The sequence below is a fragment of the Tursiops truncatus genome, chromosome 3 (genome assembly GCF_011762595.2).
Source record: "Tursiops truncatus isolate mTurTru1 chromosome 3, mTurTru1.mat.Y, whole genome shotgun sequence".
Classification (NCBI taxonomy): Eukaryota; Metazoa; Chordata; class Mammalia; order Artiodactyla; family Delphinidae; genus Tursiops; species Tursiops truncatus.
In genome coordinates, this window is record NC_047036.1 from 168,280,997 (window position 1) to 168,302,977 (window position 21,981).

Consider the following 21,981-nt stretch of genomic DNA (forward strand, 5'->3'; position numbering starts at 1 on the left):
GCCGCGCAGCGGGGCGGAGAGGTCAGAGGAGGGGGGGGCGCGCCGGGGGCGGGCTGGACCCCCCCACCAACTTGACAAAACCTAATAACAGCCCGGTCTCCCCAGCGCAGCGGGCGAAGCCCCACGGGAGGGCAGAGACGTGGCAAGAGGGGACCTGCCGAGCCTGTTCTGGCCTCTGAGCCCGGGGTTGGGGGGGGGCGGGCTGGGCGTGGGGGGGCCGGCGGCTGCGGCACCTTTAAGACAAGGGAGGACCCCTCTTGCCCTCGGAGAAACCAGGAAGGGAGTCGCGAGCATCATACGGGGCTTTGGCTGTACTGTACAGTTACTGTAGGGGCAGTGACGCCGCCGCCGGAGCGAGGGAGCGACGAGGGGAGAGCCAGCGAGGGGAGAGCGAGACGCGGACCCCAGAGGCGAGCGGCCGAGGAGACCAGTCCCAACTCCGGGCCCCGGCCCCGCGCGCCCCGGCCCGGCCCGGCCCCGGCCCGGCCCCGCGAGGTAAGTCAGCGCCCGGCGTAGCCCCCAGCGCGGGGTGCAGGGCGGGGACGGACCGGGGGCGCTGCGCCCACCCCTGCCCTCTCGGGAAGGGGCGATCCCGGGAGCCGGGGACGTCCCGCAAGTTTCAGAGGAGGGGGTGGTTGGCAGCTGCCCGGAGGCGGGAGGCGCCCTGGATCCCGAGGACGGGGAGGGGGCGCCGCCCGGGAGTGGGTATTGGGGGCGAAGTGCATGGGCTTGTGCGCCAGCCCCCCCCCCTCCGTGCATGGTTTTTCGGGGCTCCCAGGCGCGCGGGGAGAGGGGGAGGGGAAGCGGGGCTGCATTGAGGGTGGGGGGAGCCGGCGTGGGGAGATAGGGGGGCACGTCGCGTGCTAAGTTTGCAGCTGGGTACTGGGGGCGCTCTCGCCCCCCGGGGGCCTATTCGGTGCTGCGTGCATACGTTGGAGTTGGCCAGGATTGAGCTCCATGGGGGAGGGGGGGGAGGGGGCTGAAAAAACAGGGAGGGGGGCTTTGCAAAGGAGGGGGAAGGGGTGGGGTGTCCGGGTGGGCGGGCGCGGCCGCTCGGGCCTCTGGGTATCGTAGTTCCCCCGCGCTCGCGGCTGGCAGGTGGCAGGCGGATAGGACTACAAGTCCCAGGGTGCCCTGCGCTGGCGGTCCGCCGCGGCCCGCGGGTAGGGGCGGTGCGGAGGAGGGGCGGTGAGCGGCGGGCTGGAGAGCCAATGGGCGCGGGCCGATCGCGCGGCGCGGCTCGAGGGCGGGCCCTGCCGGCCAGAGGGCGGGGCCTGGAGCCGGGCTCCCCTTGCCGGGGGCCGGTGGCGGTCCCCGGCTTCCGGCTGCGCGGCCCGCGGGCCGGCCCCCTCCCCGCCCCGGGGCCCCTCCCCGCCTGGTTGTGTAACCGTCCCCAGCCCCCCTCCCGTCAGCCCCCCGCCCCGGGGGGGGGGGTCACCCACCCGGCGCTCCCCGGGGAGGGCGGCGGCCCGGGCGGCCGCGCGGCGCAGGCGAGCCCGGGGATGCGCGGCCTAGTGCAGGCTGGGCCCGGGCGTGGGGGTGGCGGGCGGGCGGACCCAGATCCGGGGTAATTTGCATCGCCCTCCCCCCAGCCCGGGTGGGGATTGGCCGCCGGCGGCGGGGGGTGGCGCGGGGCCAGGCTCACTGCCGCCTCCCGGCCCCTCGGAGGGAGCCAGCCCAGCCGCAGCCGCCGCCACCGCCGCCGCCGGGGCCGGGCCCCCTCGCCGCTGCCCCGGGAAGGAGGTAGGAGCCCCCCGCGCGGGCGGCGCGGTGGGGGCCCGCGGGCCGGGGCGGGGGCCGCGCACTGCGGCCGGGGCGGGGGAGGGGGCCGCTTCCTGCCCCCGCCCGGGCCTGACTCAGCCCTGGGCGGGGGGACCGGCCTGGCCCCTCGCCCTGCCCGCGCGGCCGTCCGGCCCCGGCCCCGGAGTAGGGAGCAGAGAGCACCCCTCTGCCCTGCCCGCGCCCCCAAAGCGCGTGACCCCGTCTCCTCTGGCCCGGACACCCCTCCTTCCCCTTGACGCCACCACCACGTGCGAACCCTGAGCCCGGGCAGAGGAGGGGGTGAACTGGTGGGATCCGGCCCCCTCCCTCGCTCTGCCTCCCTCCCCGGCCTAGGAACCGGCCCCCTCCCCCAGCCCCGGGCCTGGGAACCAGGCAGGGGCCTGAGCTGGGGCCGGTGCACCCCCCGGGGCCCAGGCCTTTGCGGGTCCTGGGAGGCACTGTCCGCGCTGGCTGGCCGGCGGTGAGGGAGTCCGGTGGACCGCGGCAAGAGACTGCTGTCCAACCAGGCCCGGGCACCCTGTGGGCACCCACTAAATGTTTGGGGAATGTAGCCAGCAGTTGGCGGGGTGGCAGGGGGAGGTAGGCAACTCCTCTCTCCCCCTAGCCAGGCGGCGGAAGTGAGAGAGGTGTTGGTGCCCCTCCACCGGGTGTGCCCACCTGGCTCACCCATGGGTGGCGGGCTTGCTTGGCTTCCCCCACCCCCCCTCCCTGCCAGCTGCCTCCCGGACCAGGGCCGGAGCAGGCCCGGCCGGAGAGGGCGTCCAGGATTCCATGTCAGCCCCCCACCCCCACCCCAACAGGGCCAGGGCGTAACCCTGAGTGTGCCGCTCCCACACTGGGGGGCCCTCCCCAGGACCAGCCGATCACTTCCTACTGGCAGAGCTGGTCTTGGGAGAGGTCCGGGGAGTCCAGGCTAGGCCCTGCTGCTGCCCAGGCCCCGGAGGCTCCAGGTAGGGGGGCATTCTCCCCCGAGGGCCACCCCGGGTGGGGCCTGGCACTTATCGGTTGGGCTCGGGGCTCTGTTTACCGCCAGCCATCGCTGTGGAGACGGGAGCCTAGGGGAGAAGGGGGGGCAGGAGCCAGTGGCTGGAAGAGCGAAGCCCTGGGATCCGCATGCCTAATGAAGGAAAGAGGAGCCAACGGGGACACTGAAATTTTAATTCGTGGGTCACTTTGGGGGGGTATTTATTATTCAGTTCTGATTGGCTGACTGGCTGCGTGGTGGCCAGTCAGCACCCTGGCCCGGGCGGGGAGCCACGCAACTCTCAGCAGAGGCCCTCGGCAGCGGGTGGCTGCGGGGAGCCCATGCACCCTTTTCTCTGTGTGAGAGACTGAGGCCCGGCAGTGCTCGGCCTTCGTCCACTGGGGAAGGTTCTCGAGGCAATAGCTATACCTTGTGCTGGCGTTTTTCCTTCCCTTCTTTTCCTTGGAACCCTCTGACCCATAAGCTGGTTGGGCTGGTGGAGGTCCCCGATGCCGTGCGAGGAAACTGAGACCAGGAGGGGAGGCCAGACGCTAGCGTGGGGCCTCAGGGGCTTAGAGCAAGGCTCAGAGTGGTGCCCTATGGGGCAGGGAAGACTGAGGCCCTGGGGGAAGCAGAGAGCAGCCCAAGGTCACCCAGCCAGAGCTGGGTCTGACCCTTGTGGTCCTGCCTCCTAGTTTAGGACGCGTCCAAAGTCCTTTGTGTGTCACAGCCGAGGGGCGCCGGCCCACCTATCTTCCAGAGGGCTTGGAGGTTCACAGCAGGCACCTGTCTGCCAAATGGAGCCTTTGCCCCAAGAGGACAGTGAGGCTCAGAGAGGGGCAGCAAGGTGTCCAAGGTCACACAGCAGGGGCCTTAGCCTCCCTGCCTCCCAGTCTTCTGAGGCAGGCCCTTCCCACCCCATCTGAGCTGCAGCCCCGCCCCTTGGCACCTTGGCCCCTGGAGACTGGCAGGGCTCTGTGTTTTTACAACCCATTATTTCCGAGGAGACCCAGGTCACCTCCCAGAGCCAAGAGTCAGGGCCAACCCCTCTGAAGCAGAGCTGGCCCGAGGAGGGGGTCCACAGGGGTTTCAAATGCTGGCCCACTTGCTCTGTGACCTTGGACAAGCCCCATGGCCTTTTGGAGCCTGAGCATCCTTCTCTGTAAAATGAGGTGGTTGTGGGTTCCCCCCAGGTACTGCCTGCAGATCCACCTGTGTTCCCTTTCCTTGCTTCCCTCATGGAGGAAGCACCTGGGTCAGCTCAGGACACAGCAGGGATTCTGCTGGAGGGTGTGTGTGTGTGTGTGTGTGTGTGTGTGTGTGTCTGAGACACCCCCCCACCTGTCATCTTGTGCTCCAGGCACCTGATAGACCATAAACCACCCTGCAACAGCCCTGGGCAGTGGAGACCAGAGGAACAGGCTTGGGTGGGGGCCACCGTGGTCCAATCTCAGCCCAGCCCTCCGCTCCACCTGAGGTCCGCCTAGGGAGGTCACCTCCCTTCTGCCAACCTCAGTTTTGCCATCGATACAATGGGGAGATTACCTTTAGGCCAAAAGTGAGGATTTACTCAGTGATTCCCCAGGAATGTTTGTTGAGTGAGTGCTGTGTGGTGTCAGGGCCTGGGGGAGCCCCTCCTGCATCTCTTTTCTGATGCCCTGAGTTCACAGGTGTCAGCTGGACTCCAGCCCTGCCCCAGGCTCCCTGTGTGACCTCAGGCAAACCTCTCCCTTTTCTGGGCTGTCACAGGGCAGCTCTGAGGGGGCGTGAGAATAAGCTGTCCTCCCCCCACCGAGGCCCCCAGGGTGGGGGGATTTAGTCCCCTGCTGGTACCTGGGGGCAGTGTGTGTGGTGGGAGAGGAGGGTAGAGCCCTGGCAGGACTAGTTAGTTTGGCCAGATGGAGCCAGACAGGTGACCCGTGTTCAAATCCAGCTCTGCTGTGTGACCCTGGGCAAGTTGCCTCAGTTTCCTGGCCTGTGAAGTGGGGCAGTGGTTACAGACCCTTCCTCCCAGAGCTATGAGCATTGCTGCTGAGGTGATCCAGACCAGGCTCCCGTCAAGCCCCGTTGAGGAACAGCCCCTGCCCTTGCAGCCTGAGTCCCGAGTCTTTGGAGCACCAAAGCGCGGAAGGCGCCCTGTGGAGAATCTGGCCAAAGGACCAGCCCCTCCATCTGTCCCCCCAGCAGGCTGTGGACGGCCACTTGGTGGAAGTGTCCTCACCCACGCCTTTCGGGTTTGACTGGAAAACAAGGCTCGGTCCCACCTCCCATCAGGATGTGTTTGATAGGAGGGAACTGGCTGAATTTGTAGGCATAGGACACTGGGGCCCCAGTGGGCCAAGCACCCCTTTGGGGTTTCCAGGCCGAGCAGTCCACCTGCTCAGGCTGTGGGTGAGGTTGGGGGTGGCACAGGCACCTCCAGGTGACAAGCTGGCCTCAGGGGAGGGAGGGAGCAGTCTGGATGGAAGTCACCCAGGCCTCTCCTGGGCATCTTGGATAAGCAGGTGCAGCCTGAGTTGAGGGCAGTGTAGGCACGGATGGGATTCTGTGAAGCCTGGCTTTGGTTACTCCCGGTGACAGGAAGCTTATTCCTTCCACTTCCACTGAAAATGGCTCTTTCTTCACAGGGCTTCCTCTTGGAAGCTGGTCTTGGTGTCGGGGCTGTACTTCCTGGCCCACGACAGCACTCAGAGCGTGGGAACAGGGTGGGCCTCAGCCCCACCCATGAGTTGGGGCTCAGATGGGATCCCCATGACCTCCTAGTCCCCACCCCCACCAGCCTCCACACACACACTTCCCACTGGGCCTGCAACCTTCCTGCCTCTGGCCCTTTAAGGCCCCGGGCAGGAAGCCCCTCCCCATTTAGGGCAATAAATGGACACATAAAATGGCCGAGGGCCTGTCTGCTGGTGTCTGGCCTGGAGGGAGGCCTGCGAGGACAGGCGGGCAGGGGGCAGGCTGACAGCTGGCAGCCAGCAGTCACCCTGAGCCGTTGGTGCCCCCCACCTCCTGATCAGGACGTTGCATTCCTGTCCCATTAAACCCCGGCCTCGGTACTGGGCCAGGCGGGGATTGGCACCAGGTCGGGGCGGGGTAACCCGTCAGGACCAACCTTGCAACACAGGCTGCCAGGCTGGGAGGGGGCGGGGGCGGCTGGGCACTGGCCTGGCAGCCGCACCTGGGCGCCAGACTTACTGTGTGACCTTGGGGCGGCCGCCCACCCTCTCTGGGCCTGGTTTCCCCCCCACACACATGATGGCTCAGCTTCCTCCTGGGGCTCACCACACACTTCCTTGGTACACAGTAGTTGGGGAGGGGGCTGGATTCCTGGAATGACGTTCAGAGGTGAAGTTCAAAGCCCCCAATCCACAAGGGAGGGGGTAAACAGCCTCATTGGGCCTTTGGGGATTGTCCCTGGCACACAGTAGGTCCTAGGCCAAAGTTTGCTAAGAGGATGAGAGTGGAACCCTTTGCCACTGTCACAACCCCCAAGGAAAATGAGGCACAGAGAGGTGCTTTTCTTGGCCCAGGTTCACCCAGCTTGGAAATGGAGGAGCCAGGATATGGACGCGGGCTGCTGTGGCAGGTAGTAGGTGTTAGAGGTCCCTTATATAGTTTCCTTTCATTCTCTCCCTGAGTTGTAGGGAGGGAGGCCTTAACCCCCTGTTAAGCTGCCCGCATCCCTGGACACTCCTCCAGGAAGGCGTCAGGTGGCAATTACCTACCTATCCACTGCTGGCCACCCCCTGAGGAGTGTGGGGGGGAGGAGGAGGCCCGGCCCCAACCCTCACCTTGCACCTGACCTTGGGGACTCTCTAGCCTCCTTCCCCTGCCCCTCTCCCAGGTGCCCACCGCTGAGCCTTTGTCCCTGCTGTTTCCCATGCTTAGGAAACCTTTCCCACAATCCTAGGGTCCTTCCTGGGTGACACCTGCTGTTCCTGGGACCAAGTCAGGACGCTCCTGACCTCTCCCTGCATCCCCAGTAGTTGAGAGGTGTCAGCTCAGGCCGGCTCAAGTCAGAGCATCTGAGTCCCAGCCTGGCTGCCGGTCTGTTGTGTGACCTTGCCCTGGCCTTATCACCTCCCTGAGCCTCTCCTCATCTCTAAAGCCCAGGGTCCAGTTAGTTCTTGAAGGTTCCAGGGCACAGAGGAGGCCCCCTGGGAGGGCAAAAAGCAGGCCCGGGTCCTTGCTGCCTGCTGCAGCAAGTGACCCTAGGTTAGATTGGAGGTGGGACTGGCACGGTCCCCTGGTACTGGGTGTGCCTGCCAGCCAGGTGGGCGGGGCTGGGTGTGGGCTCTCCAGCACATAGCTCTTTGGTCTTTGGTTCCTCCTGTCGTTTGCTGCGCCCCTACCGCGCACTGCCCAGGGGAGGCCGGGGGCGGGGGGTGGAGGGTGGCTTGGGAGCAGCCCAGAGGGAGGAGGGCGCCCCACCTCCAGCCCAGGAAGAGCCTGCTGAGACCTGCCCCTCGGCCAGCCGCCGAGTCAGCATCGAACGGCCCCGGAAATCCCATGGGGGCGAGTGTTGGGGTGGAGCTGTGATGAAACACGGGGCCCTGGGTGGGTGCGGGCCTGGGCTCAGGGGACCCTGGTCGTTGAGGGGGTGAGGCTTCCTGGAGGAGAAAATTTTCGTTGGCTCATTATTACCGAGGAAACCGCCACGTGTCGGGGCACCTACTAGGTGTCAGGTGCCAGCAGGGCCTCTTAGAGCCAGGAAGGGAGCCACAGGGGTCACCTGGTGAGCCGGTGCTGTGGCGCACAGTGGGTGCTCAGTAATAGGTGCTTTTTGCTGCCTGGACCCCACGTGACTTCCTTCTCCCACCTGGCAGGGTCTTCCTCTGCTTTCTTAGAGGGAGGGCCCTGAGAGGCCCCGGGTAGGGGGAGGGCAGTGGCCCCGGGCGTGGCAGGCAGGTGGCGTATGTTCCTGGAGAGAGGGCTGGGTCAGCTTAGTTTCCAGGGCCAGGGAAGGGGCTGTGGCTGGCTGGGAGGTGTCGGGGAGGGAGGGTTGGGGGACCCCCAGCCTCTCGCCTCTGTCAGCTCCTGGATCAGCCTTGCTGGGTGCCCTTGGCCTGGATTCTAGCTGTCTCTGGGCCTTGGTGTTCTCATCTGTAAATGGGGGTCATGCTACTTCCCTGGGGCTTTCCTTGGCTGGTATTGCCCCAGGCCCTGCCCTTTGGGGGAGGGTCTCAGATGATTATGTGCGGGAAATAGAGGCCCCAGCTGGGAAAGGACAGGGGGGCGGACCCTCAGACCCAGCCCAGACCCAAGGGCTGCCCCACACAACAGGCTCTTAGCATGTGGCCCGGCTCCTCCAGCTGGTGGAGATCCAGGCCCAGGGCTGGGTACATTGCCCCAGCCCAGGTTCAAGGCCGGAGCTTGCTCCTTCCCAGCCGGGTGGCTTCCAGCAAGTGGGAGCCTGGGCAGCCTCACGCTTGAAGTAAGGATGTGCCAGCGCCTGGCCCGGTGGGCTTGGTGCCGTTGGGAAGGCGGGGGTGGAGGGGCCGTGGCGAGGGGTGAGTCACCTGGACCAATTCAGGTCTCGACCTAGAGGCCCCAGGAGGACCCCTGAGGGGACACTGGCAAGCAGGGCCAGGGTGGCCATCTTGGCGCGTTGGTGGCCCGGATCAGAGGAGGGGCGAGGAGGGGCCGAGGCCGGTCTGATCCGGAGTCCCATCTGCCCACTCGCTCCCGGGGGCCCGGGGCCAGACGGCAGATGGTGGCAGGGGGTGGAAGCCGCCACAGGGGGCTCTGCCGAGGCTTCCCGTGGCCGAGCCTGGGGGGGGGTCGCGCCCCCATCCCCTTCCTCCTGCTCCCAGCAGCCACATCTGAGCCTGCCCCGCCACCCACCGCGGGCTGGCGGAACAGAGGCGGGAGCTAAGCAGCTGGTGCGGTCGGCGGGAAAGAGGGCGGGCGGCGGAGAGAGGCGTCCCGGGAAGTGCACTGGCCGCCTGCACGCCACACAAAGGCCTCTGTGTCGGCCCCAAGGCCTGGACCCCATTCGCAGGGCGGGCCTGGGTCGGGACAGGCCTACCCTGGCCTTAGGACTGACCAGACCAAGCCCAGCTCCCTTGCCGGGCCAGCCGCCTGTATCCCACTAGAGGCACAGTGGGAGGGATCTGTGTTAGAGCTGAGCTGGGTCACCCAGCTGGGGGTCCTGGGGTCTTTAGAGGCTGAGGAAGGCCCTGTTCAGGCCCTCTCCCCAGAGACATGCAGAGGCTCTGGCCTGAAAGCAGGCTGGCTGGGCCTGGAGGAATGTGGGTTTTGTTGGGTGGCTTGGGGCAGCCGGGGGCTCCCCGGAGAGGGTGGAGGGGTGGGGACAGAGCCAGAGGGTTGCACAAGCGCCCAAGTGGGTGGATGAGTCACAGCCCAGGGGAAGGCGGAAAATAGGAGGCAGGGGAGAGGGGCGGGACAGAGTCCCCCCCATGGCCCTGCTTTTCCAAAGGCTTCTGCCCATTTGACAGATGGGGAGACTGAGGCCCGGAGAGTGGCAGGGCCTCGTCCCGGGCTGAACAGTGCAAACAGGGTGGCCAGAAGGAGAGGGGCTGGCCAGGCAGGAGGTGGGCAGGAGGCCCCCTGGCCCCCCACTCCTCCTTGACAGGGTCAGCTTGAGTGGGCAGGGAGGAGCATCAGGCAGTGGCCTGGTTTCCCCCAGTTACTCACTGCGAGGGTTGAGCCACGTCCTAGGGGTTCCACAGGGCAGGAAGGGGTCTGTCCTGCAGAGTCACCGCCCCACCCCACCAGGGTACACCCACGGCCCTGATGACCCTGGCCAGGTCCCTGGGTCTTGGCCTTACCCCTTCCTGACTCAGAGTCCCCCAAGAGAACTGGGCCCGACCAGGAGGCAGGAGAGAAGGTTAAGGAGGCCGAGGGGCTAGGCAGGGATGGACGGCCATGCTGGTTGGATATTGGCTCTTGGGTCAGTTGCCCTGGGTTTGAGTTGAGGTGCAGCCATGGGCCCCTGGGACTCCCTGAGCCTGAGCCTCATTTTCTCACCTCTGCGGTGGAGACGGTGCTGCCTCTGGGACTGCTGGGCGCTCAGCCAGGGCAGCGCACGGTGGGTGCCTTATGTCACCGCTGTGGCCTCCTAGAGAGGGCATGGGCAGAATCCCGTGCTCAGATTCATTAGGAAACAACTTGTGTTGGGCATTTATTGAGCACCTTCTGTGTGCTCCCACGCCACTTCAAATTGTCCTTTGGACAGGCACTCCCCTCTCTCGTAAAGCCGGGAGGGGGGCCGGTGTTCATCTCTGAAGCACCCAGTTGGGTTTCGCCAACGTCCTCTCACTTTGATGATGCAGAACCAGCCATGGACCATCCTGATGCAGAGCTGGGGAAACCGAGGCTGGTGGGGGAGGTGGGGGCACTACTTTCTGAGGGCCTCGCAGCCCAGCCAGTGGGCCCGGCCCTCCCTGTCCCTCACGACCGCCCCTTCCTCCCCGGCGCTGCAGGTCTCGGCGCGGAAGATGGCCGGCGGCGTGGACGGCCCCATCGGGATCCCGTTCCCCGACCACAGCAGCGACATTCTGAGCGGACTCAACGAGCAGCGGACGCAGGGCCTGCTGTGCGACGTGGTGATCCTGGTGGAGGGCCGTGAGTTCCCCACGCACCGCTCGGTGCTGGCTGCCTGCAGCCAATACTTCAAGAAGCTGTTCACGTCGGGTGCCGTGGTGGACCAGCAGAACGTGTACGAGATCGACTTCGTCAGCGCCGAGGCGCTCACGGCCCTCATGGATTTCGCCTACACGGCCACGCTCACCGTCAGCACAGCCAACGTGGGCGACATCCTCAGCGCCGCCCGCCTGCTCGAGATCCCCGCCGTGAGCCACGTCTGCGCCGACCTCCTCGACCGGCAGATCCTGGCGGCCGATGCGGGTGCCGATGCCGGCCAGCTGGACCTCGTAGATCAAATTGATCAGCGAAACCTCCTTCGCGCCAAGGAGTACCTCGAGTTCTTCCAGAGCAACCCCATGAACAGCCTGCCCGCCGCCGCCGCCGCCGCCTCATTCCCATGGTCTGCCTTTGGCGCATCCGACGATGACCTGGACGCCACCAAGGAGGCCGTGGCCGCTGCCGTGGCCGCCGTGGCTGCCGGCGACTGCAATGGCTTGGACTTCTACGGGCCCGGCCCCCCAGCCGAGCGACCCCCGGCCGGGGACGGGGATGAGGGAGATAGCAACCCAGGTCTGTGGCCGGAGCGTGATGACGACGCCCCTGCTGGGGGCCTCTTCCCACCCCCCGTGGCCCAGCCGTCCACCGCCACACAGAACGGCCACTACGGCCGGGGCGGGGAGGAGGAGGCAGCCTCGCTGTCAGAGGCGGCCCCGGAGCCGGGCGACTCTCCGGGCTTCCTGTCGGGCACGGCCGAGGGCGAGGACGGGGACGGGGCCGACACGGACGGGCTGGCGGCCAGCACGCTGCTGCAGCAGATGATGTCGTCGGTGGGCCGGGCGGGAGCGGCGACGGCGGGGGACAGCGACGAGGAGTCACGGGCGGATGACAAGGGTGTCGTGGACTACTACCTGAAGTACTTCAGCGGCGCCCACGACGGCGACGTCTACCCGGCCTGGTCGCAGAAGGTGGAGAAGAAGATCCGGGCTAAGGCCTTCCAGAAGTGCCCCATCTGCGAGAAGGTCATCCAGGGCGCCGGCAAGCTGCCGCGGCACATCCGGACCCACACGGGCGAGAAGCCCTACGAGTGTAACATCTGCAAGGTCCGATTCACCAGGTGAGCCGGCGCCACCGCGGCGGGGGGCGTGGGGGAGGGGGGTGCTTCCTGGGGGCCCTTTGCCCCAAAAGCAGCCACACGGGGACCCCCTGCCCCGCCTGCGCGAGCACACTCACACCCTGCCTCCGCGTGCGAAAACAACACCGCGCCCTGCCCTGCAAGGGTGCCTTGTCCATCGGGGCACCCCCGACCCCCATGCGCCTGTCGAGAGAGCCTGGGTGGGTGGTGCCGCGCAGGCCCTAAACAAGGTGACCACTAGAACATAAAGCGTGCCAGGCGGTGCCGACCTGCGTGAGGCTGGAAGGAAGGGCCCAAGGAGTTGCTTTTCTTCCTTTTCCCTGGGTGGTTCTTCTCATCCCGACTGGAGCATTTGGGCCTTGGGAGAGGGTGACAGCCCCACTGGGAGCAGGGAGTTCTGGTCGTTAGGTAACTTTGAAGTCTTCCGTGAGCCCGGGGGACTTGCTTCATTCAGCCAACATTTATGGAGTGCCTGCTGGGTGCCAGGCCCTGTTCTAAAAGTGGAGGGACAAGCCAAAATCCCCGTGGGGGCGACGGAGCATGTGCGAGATAAAACCGCAGAACTGATAACACTAGTTGGTGGAAAGTGCCAGGGAGGAAAAGAGCAGAGAACAGGGTCGGGGTGTGGTTGTAGGTGCTGCCTTAAACAGGGAGGCTTCCCCGAGGACTGAGAGCTGAAGGAGGAGAAGGAGGGAGCCGTGGGGAGCGGGAAAGGGAGAGGCAGAGGGAAGAGCCAGTGCAAAGGCCCTGAGGCCAGTTCAGCTTAGGGACTCGCCACAACCAGTGGAGGGAAAAGGGCACGGGAGCCGTTGGGCTTGGTCCCTGGACAGGAGGAGTTTGAGGCCAGGCTGGGGGGATTTTGCGATCTGGTCTTAAGAGTCCAGAGGTGGCAGGCTGGGTCTTGTGGGCCAGCCCAGTGGGAGCGGGGGGCTGGTGTGTGGGGGCCTAGCCAGGCTGGGTGACTCAGCATCACCCCCTACCCTCACCAGCCCCGGGGTTCCCCAAGCCACACCCACCCAGGCCGAAGAAAGAGGCCATTGTCCCAGCTTCCCGGCCCTGCCCTGTGGGGACAGGATCTGGGAGCTGACCCCCGGACCAGCACCTGGGCCCCCTCCCCAGCAAGCCAGGAGAGGAGGGTGTGGCTGGGACTCCAGGGCCCAGGAGTGCCAGGCAGGGGTAAAGGGCACTGGCCGGGAGGCAGGCAGCCTGGTGGGTGGCCTGGCTCCCCCCCTTTGGTGAGATTGGGGTGCCGCTGGTCTTAGGGGCCTCCCTCTTGCTCCAGATGTGGAGATGGTGGACTGGGCTGGCTGTGGGTCCTGCCCTCAGGGGTCTTAGAGCCTGGGAGGAGCAGCCTGGTAGAGGCCCAGCAAGCCAGAGCCTGGAGAGGTGACACCTTCCCCCACGCCCCCACCCTCAGCCAGGCTCAGTTTCACCTTCTGGCCTGGAGCTCTCTTGGCCACCCCGCCCTCAACCCAGGGCTGATCCTGTTTGCCGTTCTAGGAAACTGAGGCATAGAGAGGGCCACCAGGCCAGGCCTCTTCCTCCCAGGTGCCCACCTGGCTCCTCTCTGCCCCCCAGGGCCCCAGCCCCCGCCCCTCCCTCCAGGCTGGGGAGCCCAGGGGCCCCTCTGAGTCACACTAGAGAGTTGAGTAAGCAGGGCCTGTGGCGGCCGGGGCTATAATTACCCAGGCCGGGGCTTGAAGTGATGAAACTGGGGCTTCCTCCACCCCCACCCCACATTGGGACAGCCCCCAACCCTCTGTGCAACTCAGGGCAAGTCACTTCCCCTCTCTGAGCCTCCAAGCCTCAGCTAGGGACATCTCTGTACAGTGCTAGAACAATCCGAGTCCCTCCTGTTCCCTCCGTGACCTGGCCCCAGGGTCTGAGTGGGACAACTGGGAGACCATGTTAGCCGGCTCCTAGGAGGCGGGGTAGGCGGTGGCGGGAAGCGCCTGGCCATTGCCATCCTCTTTCTGGTAACAGCTCAAGTTAATCCAGGGAGCGATGAGTTTATTGTGGCCCAGGTTCTGCTGGCTCACGTGGGGGTATAACGGGGCCAGAGAATAGGCAGGGGGTCTGGTTGCAAAGGTCCAGGTCTTGATCCTCAGAACAGTAAGAAGCCATAGAAGTTAGGCCAAGCAGGGACACCAGCTCTGTGGGAGGTGCCAGAGGGAGGGACTTGGGACTGAAAGAGCCTGGGGGGAGGAGGGTGCAGGCCTTTGTCTCGGGGTTGGGAAAGATTTCCTGGAGGAGGAGGGGCATTTCCAGTGGGGCTTTGAAGGATGAGTAGGAGTTTATTAGTCCTGGCACTGAAGAAGCTCTCAGTCTGGTGGGCATCAGAAGGGAGAGACCCTGAGTGACTCAGTGGAGCATAAGAGTCTGCAGCAAGGAGCAGGTCAGATTCTACCCAGAGCTCTGGAGACCCAGGTCCCTGCCCCTGCCTTGTGGATTCCAGGCAGGAATCCACCCACATCACTATGGACCAGCATAGTACAATAGAAATATCATGTGAGCCACCTCCGTGACTCTACATTTTCTGGCAGCCACATTTTTAAAAAGTGAAAGAAACAGGTGAAAGTAATTTTAATCATATTTTTACATAGTCCATTAGTTCTATTTCAATATGTGATCAATAAGCAAAATTATAAATGAGATATTGTACAGTACATTGAGCAAATGAAGTCTTCAGAATCTGGGGTGCCTTTTGCACTTCTTACGCATCTCACCTTGGACCAGCCACATTTCAAGGGCTCAAGGGGACAGAGCAACACCTGGGCCATAGCCTCCCCAGAGCTGATATGGTGACCAGCTTTGTGGGCCAAAGGCCCCAGGCTGAGCCAGGTCCACACAGTTCCCTGTGGGTGAGATGGGCATGGAGGGGCCCTGGAATCACACCCAGTCCCTGTTTTCAGGGCTCACAGTCCAGTCAGGGAGACAGATGAGAAACAAAGGCGGTGGCATGAGGGACCGGGGTTGAGGGAGTCTGGGAGGGCCTCTCTGAGGAGATCACGTTTGGGCTGAAATTCAACTGTGAAGATCTGGGAGGGAAAAAAGTGCTCCAGGTAGCCAGAACAGCATGTTTAAAGGCCCTGAGGCAGGCTCCTTGTTATCAGCGTGTTGGGGTGACAGCCAGGAAGCCAGTGTGGCCAGAGCAGAGGGAGGCAGAGGTGAGGGGAGATCTGGCAGGAACTGGGGGTAGGGGGTGGGGTCCCTGGGGTGGGGACTTGGTTACTACTGTGACCAGCTGCTCTGGATTTTCAGTGACTGAGGGGTTTCCCAGGACACAGAACTTTCAGTGCTAAAGCCAGGACAGCTTAACCCTCTCTGTTACCAAATACTCCGGCATTCCTCCTTGTTCCTTGTAGCATTTTCAGCACCTGGAACGGGGTCTGCTATGCAGCAGGTGCTCAGTAAATGCCTGTAGTGTGAAGCCATGCACCTGCCACTGGGCAGAGCCCCAGGTGGGAGGGAGGCCTGTTATCTTCCTCCTCCTATGCATAAGAAAAGGGTTTCAGTGGGACTTCCCTGGTGGTCCAGTGGTTAAGACTCTGCGCTTCCACTGCAGGGGGCATGGATTTGATTCCCTGGTGGGGGAACTAAGATCCCGCAGTGCGGCCAAAAGAAAAACTGGGTTTCAGAGAGGTTCAGCCATTTCCCCGTGGCCACACAGCGAGCGGGGTCCAAGACCCTTTTCACACCTTAGTGGGTTCCTTGGTGCTGTTCTCAGAATGGGGACCCGCACCCCCTTTCCCCGCAAAACGGGGGCGCCCCTGCCGCAGCCCACCTTTCCGCAAGGGTCCCGGTTTCCCCGCGCCGAGGCTGGCGGGGACGGGGGGCTTCCATCCTGGGCATGGGCCCGGCCGGGCGCCAGCTGACCCTCGGCCCGTCCACAGGCAGGACAAGCTCAAGGTGCACATGAGGAAGCACACGGGCGAGAAGCCGTACCTGTGCCAGCAGTGCGGGGCGGCGTTCGCGCACAACTACGACCTGAAGAACCACATGCGCGTCCACACTGGCCTGCGCCCCTACCAGTGCGACAGCTGCTGCAAGACGTTCGTGCGCTCCGACCACCTGCACAGACACCTCAAGAAGGACGGCTGCAACGGCGTGCCCTCACGCCGCGGCCGCAAGCCCCGGGTGCGGGGTGGCGGGCTTGGGGGGCCCGACCCCGCCCCCGCCCCGGGGGCCCCTGTGCCGCCCGGCGCCCCTGCCCCGCCCGGGTCGCCGGATGCGCGGCGCAATGGCCAGGAGAAGCACTTTAAGGACGAGGACGAGGATGAGGACGAGGCCAGCCCTGACGGCCTGGGCAGGTTGAATGTAGCGGGCGCCGCTGGGGGAGGCGACGGGGGCGCCGGGGCCACCGCCGATGGCAGCTTCGCGGCCGGACTCGCTTGAAAACCAAAAAAAGAGAAAACAGAAACCCGAGAAAGAGAGAGAGAGAGAGCAAATCACCCACCACCCCCAAAAAACACAAAAAAAGAAATCTATCTATATACAGATATCTATATCTATATATATATATATACAGATATATATATATGAAGCGTCACAGAATCTAGGGTAGTGCTTTTCTCAGATTTTTCTCCTTCATGATGTTCTCTCCCTCCACGGGGACCCTCGCCCCCCCCACCCCCAGCCCCGCTTGCCCCCCACCCCGTTGATGGCTTTCGGGGCTCAGCTTGGGGTTTTTGTGGGATACGAGGGTTCTGAGCTCCCCGGGCGCCCCGCGGTTCGGGGTCTGGGGTCCCATCGGAGGCCCGATCAGGGCCCCAGGTCCCAGCAGGGGTGAGGGTGGTCACGGGGGCGTGGGCCGGGGATGGCGGGGGAGGGGGGGGCTTTTCTTTTCCTTGCCCTGCCCCGCCCCCGCTGATTTCTAGAGTCTTTTGAGATAAGACCTTAAAAATGATTTGTGTCCGCTGTGAGCGGACGTTAAAACGGCCCCATCCGCACCCCCACCCTCCTTCCTCAGGGCACTTCCGAAGTGGGGGTCTCCCCCTCCGTCTCCCCACCTGCCTCCCTGCCTCCCGTCCCTGCCTGTGGTCCCCCGGATCTCCTGGCCACCGCGACACAAATCTATTTATTTCCAGGCGTGGAGAAAGGGGAGAAGACGGGGAAAGGGGGGGAGGGCACCAGGGTGACTCCCCAAGGGCCCCCGCCGCCTTCCTTCACGGCACTTACAACCCGGCGGGACCTGCGGGCCGCCACTCAGGGTGCCCCTGCCACCCCCGTCTTGGTCCTCCGACCCAGGCCCACCCCAGACCCCATGAGACGTTTGGAGATTCGAAACTTTTTGTCTTCACCCTCTCCCCTTCCCCTAGCCCTGTCCCGATTTTTAAAAGCACTTTTTAGATTTTTTTTTCTCTTTTCCTCCTTAAAAACAAAATTTATATATAGATATATATATATATAAAATATACTTTTCCTCAGAGGAGCAGGCGACTGTGGGGTGAGAGAGCCAAGAGCAGAGGGAACGCAGGGTCTCACGGTGGCAGGGATGTGGGGAGCGAGAGTGTCCAGAAGTTCCAATGTCACAAAAGCAATAAAAACAAGATTTTACAAAAATGAAAGGAAAAAAAAAAAAAACAACAAGACAACCAACCACAAATAGAAGTCTTGGCACTTTGTAACAGAACGGGTACTACACTTTATCTTAATTCTTAATTTAAAAACATGTTTACAAGTTGCAACCAACTTCTATGAAAAGTCAAAAAGACAAAAAAAAAAATAAGAGCGAGAGAGCGAGCGAGAGAGAGAGAGCGAGAGAGAGCAAACAGAAATTCCTAAAAGTCGATTTATTTTTGTACAAAATAATAAAAAAAGAAACCCACCACAGACGTAGAATCCACTTCTGTTCCCCGAGGTGAGAAGGGGGTCAGGAAGTCACGGGTGAGGGCGAAGCCTTCTGAGGTATTTGTGCTTTACCATGGGGGCTCGCCTTGCAGGCAGGACTGCGGGGTTTTTGTGTTTCTGCCGTGTCCCCCCCACCCCGCCCAGCACCTCCCCGCCCCATTCTGTCCCTTTTTGGGTTCTGATTTGGAGACGTCTCCTCACCTGCTAGCCATACAGTGGCCACCCGTGTCCGCGGGGACCCTCCTTACCGACTCCCCAGCTCAGGGATGGGCCCGAGAGAGGGCTGGCCTTCCAACCAGCCGGAGCAATCCCGTCTCCCTGCCCTTGTCCCCCGACCCTTGCTGTCCCCCCACCCTCCAACATGGCCGCCCTTCCTTGTGGCCACCGAGGAGCTGCCATCTTGGATACACCATCCCCACCGAGGTGGGTGACAGGGGGCCTCACCTCCAGGGCCTTACTCCACCCCCCACTGCACCCCTCTTTTTACTCAAAGGCACTGACTGTAACCTGGGGGCTGGCACCCGCCTCCCCCCAGCCTCTGGCTCCCCAAAGGCCCGGCATTGACCGAGCCACAGGCCACGGACTGGGGCCAGGGCTGGGGAGGCCGTGTCGCCAGAGGCCGGGGCACCCTCCTCCCCCCCACCCATCCCCCGTCGCATATGCAACCCTAGCGTGGGGCCCTGTAAATAGACGCTCTGCTGAGCGGAGACCCTTCCTCGTCAAAAGCCGGAGGTGCGGGGGGTGTCCCCGCTCCCCGCCTCTAGCTGCTGGCCCGTCACCCCGTGCCCCTTGGTTCTGTGACAGACCCCATCTCTTTCTTGTTTTTAAAGGGAAGCTTTTAAAGAAGGCAACTTTCATCATTGTTTCTACAGGACAGTTTTTTTGTTTCCTCCTGCTCCCCCCACCCCTGAGCCTGTCAGCCCCCCAGATGTCTCAGGACCCCCCCTCCTGAGGGGGGTGGCAGGGGAGCCCAGGGCCGGGTGGCCCCGCCCACACCCCAGCATCGTGGGGCGAGCTCTCTCAGAGAACAACCCGTGCAAGCTGAACAGGGAGCTCGAGTGCCCAGGCTAGGGGGACCTGCACCCCTACCCCATCCCAGAGAGGTTCCCTGAAGGGACAGCCCTCTCCCCCACTACCCACACACCCCCTCGCAATAAAACCAACTGAAAAATCACAGCTGTCGTCCTGGCCGGGTGGGGGGAGACCAGGCTTGGGGGATTAAGGCCTCTGGGACTACAGCGGGGGCAAGGGCTGAACCCCCGCCGAGCACACTTTAACACAAACCTCCTCGGGAATTGCACTAAACCCCTACCCCTAGCTCTGCGCTCAGCTTCTGCCAGCCTTGCCCACCCACTCCGCCTTAACCCCTCTCCTGCTGCCCACCAGCCCATCCCCGGGGGCCGCAGCATCTGCATGGGCCCAGAGCCGGGACCCCCGCCCTCCCAGCCCAGGCCCTGCCCCCCAACTCCGCGCAATCACATACTGTATATAGACGTGGATCAATTTTATTTTTATTCTTTAAATTAAGGTCGTGATAAAGTGTTGCCAAAGATACTGCTGAATTCTCGCGTTTCAGGAAACAAACAAAAAAAAAATTTTGAGGGGGAACGTGCTGACTGGTCAGAAAGGACAGAGCAAAAAGTTTTTTTGTTTGGTTGTTTGGGTTTTTTTTTTGTGGTTTCTTTTTTTGGGGTGTTTTTTTTTTTAACTGCCTGGTACAAAAAAAAAAAAAGAAAAGAAAAACAGCGAAATTGTTATTTCCATCATCTTGGTGAAGCTGCGTGAATGTGTGTGTGCGCTTGTGTATGAGTGAGGTCCAGGCAGGGGGAACTCCAGGAGGGGGCTCCGGCAGGGGTGGGGGGGAGGGCGTCCTGGGACGACGGCGGTGGGCCAGCAGGATGGTGGGGGCCGGAGCCCTCACCTGGAGCGGTCGCCAGCCTGCAGGACCCGGGAGAGAGAGATTAGCACCCTTGCTGCTGCCCCCTGGCTAGCCCCCTCACCTTGATCCCCACCCCGCCTTTTGAGATTAGGAGAAAAAAAAAAAAGGCAAAAAAATACAAACCTTAAAAACCAGTGAATGTAAAGTGCCGGACCAGGCCCAGCCTGACAAGAGTTTGAGTCTGGACCTGTGCCCAGCTGGGCTCCCCTGGGCCATACCAAAGTCTGCCCCCCGTGGGCGGCTCGCCCAGGAGACCCCTCATGGCTATCCTGTCTTGTCACCCTGTTTGTACGTGGCTGTCCCTTTGCTTCCTTCCAAGGGGGAGGGGGTCTTAGGTAGGGGGGAGGGGTCCCCCAGCCCCTTCAAGAGTGTTCTGGGGAGTCTTTGCACTACTGAGACCCATTGTCCGTGGAGGGAACGGCCTCGTGGCATGTGATGGGACAGAAGAGGCAGGGGCTCCTCCAGGACCAAGGCAGTCCAGGCAGCCAGGATTGTAGGCGGCAAGAAACGAGAGTGAAAGGAAAAGCAGAAGAAAAAAAGTAAAAAATCAATAAAAAAAAAAAAGCAAAAATCCTATTTTTTGAGAAAGAAAGATATTTATATTTGCAGTTTTATTTTAAAAAAGTTATTTAAGCTGAGGAAGCAGCCTTCCTGGAGTGGGGATGTTGGCTGGCGCAGGACGGGTCAGGGCCTGGGGCTCGGGCACCCCAGGAGCCATAACCTCAGAGTAAGACTAGCTCGCACTAAATATATAGATTTACACGGGGGGTGGGGGGGCAGGGCAGGAGATGGAGGGGGCTGGGGAGACCTCCATCGCCTGGCTGGGGCTGCCTGAAGGCTGTGGCCAGGGGTCCCAATGCCCAGGGTCCCCCCTGCCCCACCCGGGCCCAGACATGAGGTGCCTTGGACTTTGGGGGGCCAGGCCTGGTGGAGGGGGGCAGGGGTGGCGCCCACCGGGGGCACAGAGCACAGAGCAGACATTCCATAGACTGTATTTGAGAGTCTTTATAAAGTGTGGGAGATTTAAAAAAAAAATTGATAAAAATGCACTTTTGGGGGGTGGGGAGGGAGAAGCTTTAAAAGTAATAAAAGAAACAAAAAAACAAAAACAAAAAGACAAAAGATGATGAAAAACCAGACAAAAAAAAATCATTTTTCTTGTACATAAAAAAACCACTAAACGCAGCCTGTTACGACCGCTGCTGCCTCATTTGCCTGATTTTGATGTTCTTTGTGTTTTGTTGGGGCGGGGTGGGGGAGGCTGGGAGCGGGGATGGAGGGTTTGGGGGGCCCCTTCCCTGTGGGCTGGGCCCCTTGTCAACACCACTCCGGGCCCCCCTACTTGGGTTCCAGGGAGAGGACTTCAAACTCAGTCTGACCCTTCCTACCAGGCCTGGGAGGCAGGGGCGTGGATGCAGTGACCCTGCCTCTGGGCTTCCAGGGTGGTGTGGGTGTCGCCAGTAGTACCAGGCCTGGGGCCCCTACAGAGGAGGTGACCCACACCCCGGGGCATGGGCGGGTGGCACCAGGAAGGGACCTGAGGGCCGGTGAGGGCGAGGATGGGGGTGGGCAGGGAGAGCCGGCTGGGCAGCCTCCTCGGTCACCTCCGACTGCAGGGTTTCTGGAGGCCCTGGGTTGGGGTGGCCTCAGCCCGGGAACATCAAGTCTGCCAGAGGGCCCCAAGGTGCCAGCCCACGCTGGGCCCCACTGACATGAGCCAGGATCCAAGCTGGCTGCTTCCACCCACGCTTCCCGGGGGAAGTCAGGCCGGGGTCCCCTCACTGGGGACAGGGGTCTTAGGCTGCAGCCCCTCCTCTGGTTTGGGGTCATCATACACAGCCACTTTGAGGGCCCTGGAAGAGCCCTCCTCCCGTCTGTCTCCGTCAGACTGGGGCCAGCAGGTTGGGGTGGGGGTGGGGTGATGGAGGGGCCCCGAGGGGACACAATGGCCATGCCGCGGCCTGGGAGAGGAGGGCCAGCCAGCCTTTGCCAGGAGCTTGGGGAGGATGCAGAGTGGCGGCTCCGGGGGTCCTCCATCAGCAGCAAGGTCACTTGCCTGTCTGTGCTTAACATGGACCCAGGTCTCCAACTCGGGCCAGGGTGGGTAGGGGACCAGGGCTTCCACAGACAGACCCCAAGGGGACCTGAGCCAGCCAAGAGGGAGACTGGAGGCCTCGGATGATGGTGAAGGATGGTTCTGCAGCCACTCGGCCCAGGAGGGCATCTTCGGTTAGGCTCCCATGCCTCCCCCGCTAAGAGAATTCTTGCATATTCGGAGAATTGTGCAACCATCACCTCCATCTAGTTCTAGAACACCCTCATCACCCCACAAAGAAACCCCTTCCCCACTAGCAGTCACTCCATATCCCCCTCTCCCAGCCCCTGGTGACCTCTAACCCCTGTCTCTGTGGATTGGCCTGTTCCGGACATGTCATATAAACGGAATCACATACTATGTGGTCTTCTGTCTGGTTTCTCTCACTGACCATCACGTCCTCGAGGTTCATCCACACTGTAGCGAGCGTCAGTGCTCCGCTCCTTTTTAAGGCTGAATCGTATTCCACTGGGTGGATGGAACACGTGGTGTGTCCATTCACCTGTCAGTGGACATCTGGATTTTTCCCAGATGAAAGGGTTATTGTTTCACAACAACCCTTTCGCTGTTGTGAATCATGCTGCTGTGAACAGGTGTGTACGAGTGTTTAC

The 21,981-nt window shown here is 62.6% G+C and overlaps 1 protein-coding gene across 6 annotated transcripts in view; it reads left to right on the forward strand.

The window, feature by feature from the left end:
* Positions 1-322: 322 nt before the first annotated feature.
* The window catches only part of ZBTB7A (zinc finger and BTB domain containing 7A), a 28,015-nt gene continuing 6,356 nt past the window's right edge, over positions 323-21,981 (forward strand). Inside the window, exons 1-3 of one of the 6 annotated variants that reach the window (XM_033854692.2) lie at positions 323-495; positions 10,192-11,468; positions 15,380-21,730. In XM_033854692.2, the coding sequence (XP_033710583.1) occupies positions 10,207-11,468; positions 15,380-15,881 (1,764 nt within the window). In that variant the 5' untranslated portion in view covers positions 323-495; positions 10,192-10,206 and the 3' untranslated portion in view covers positions 15,882-21,730. The other 5 variants (XM_033854694.2, XM_073803445.1, XM_033854693.2 and 2 more) reach the window with 5 other exon arrangements.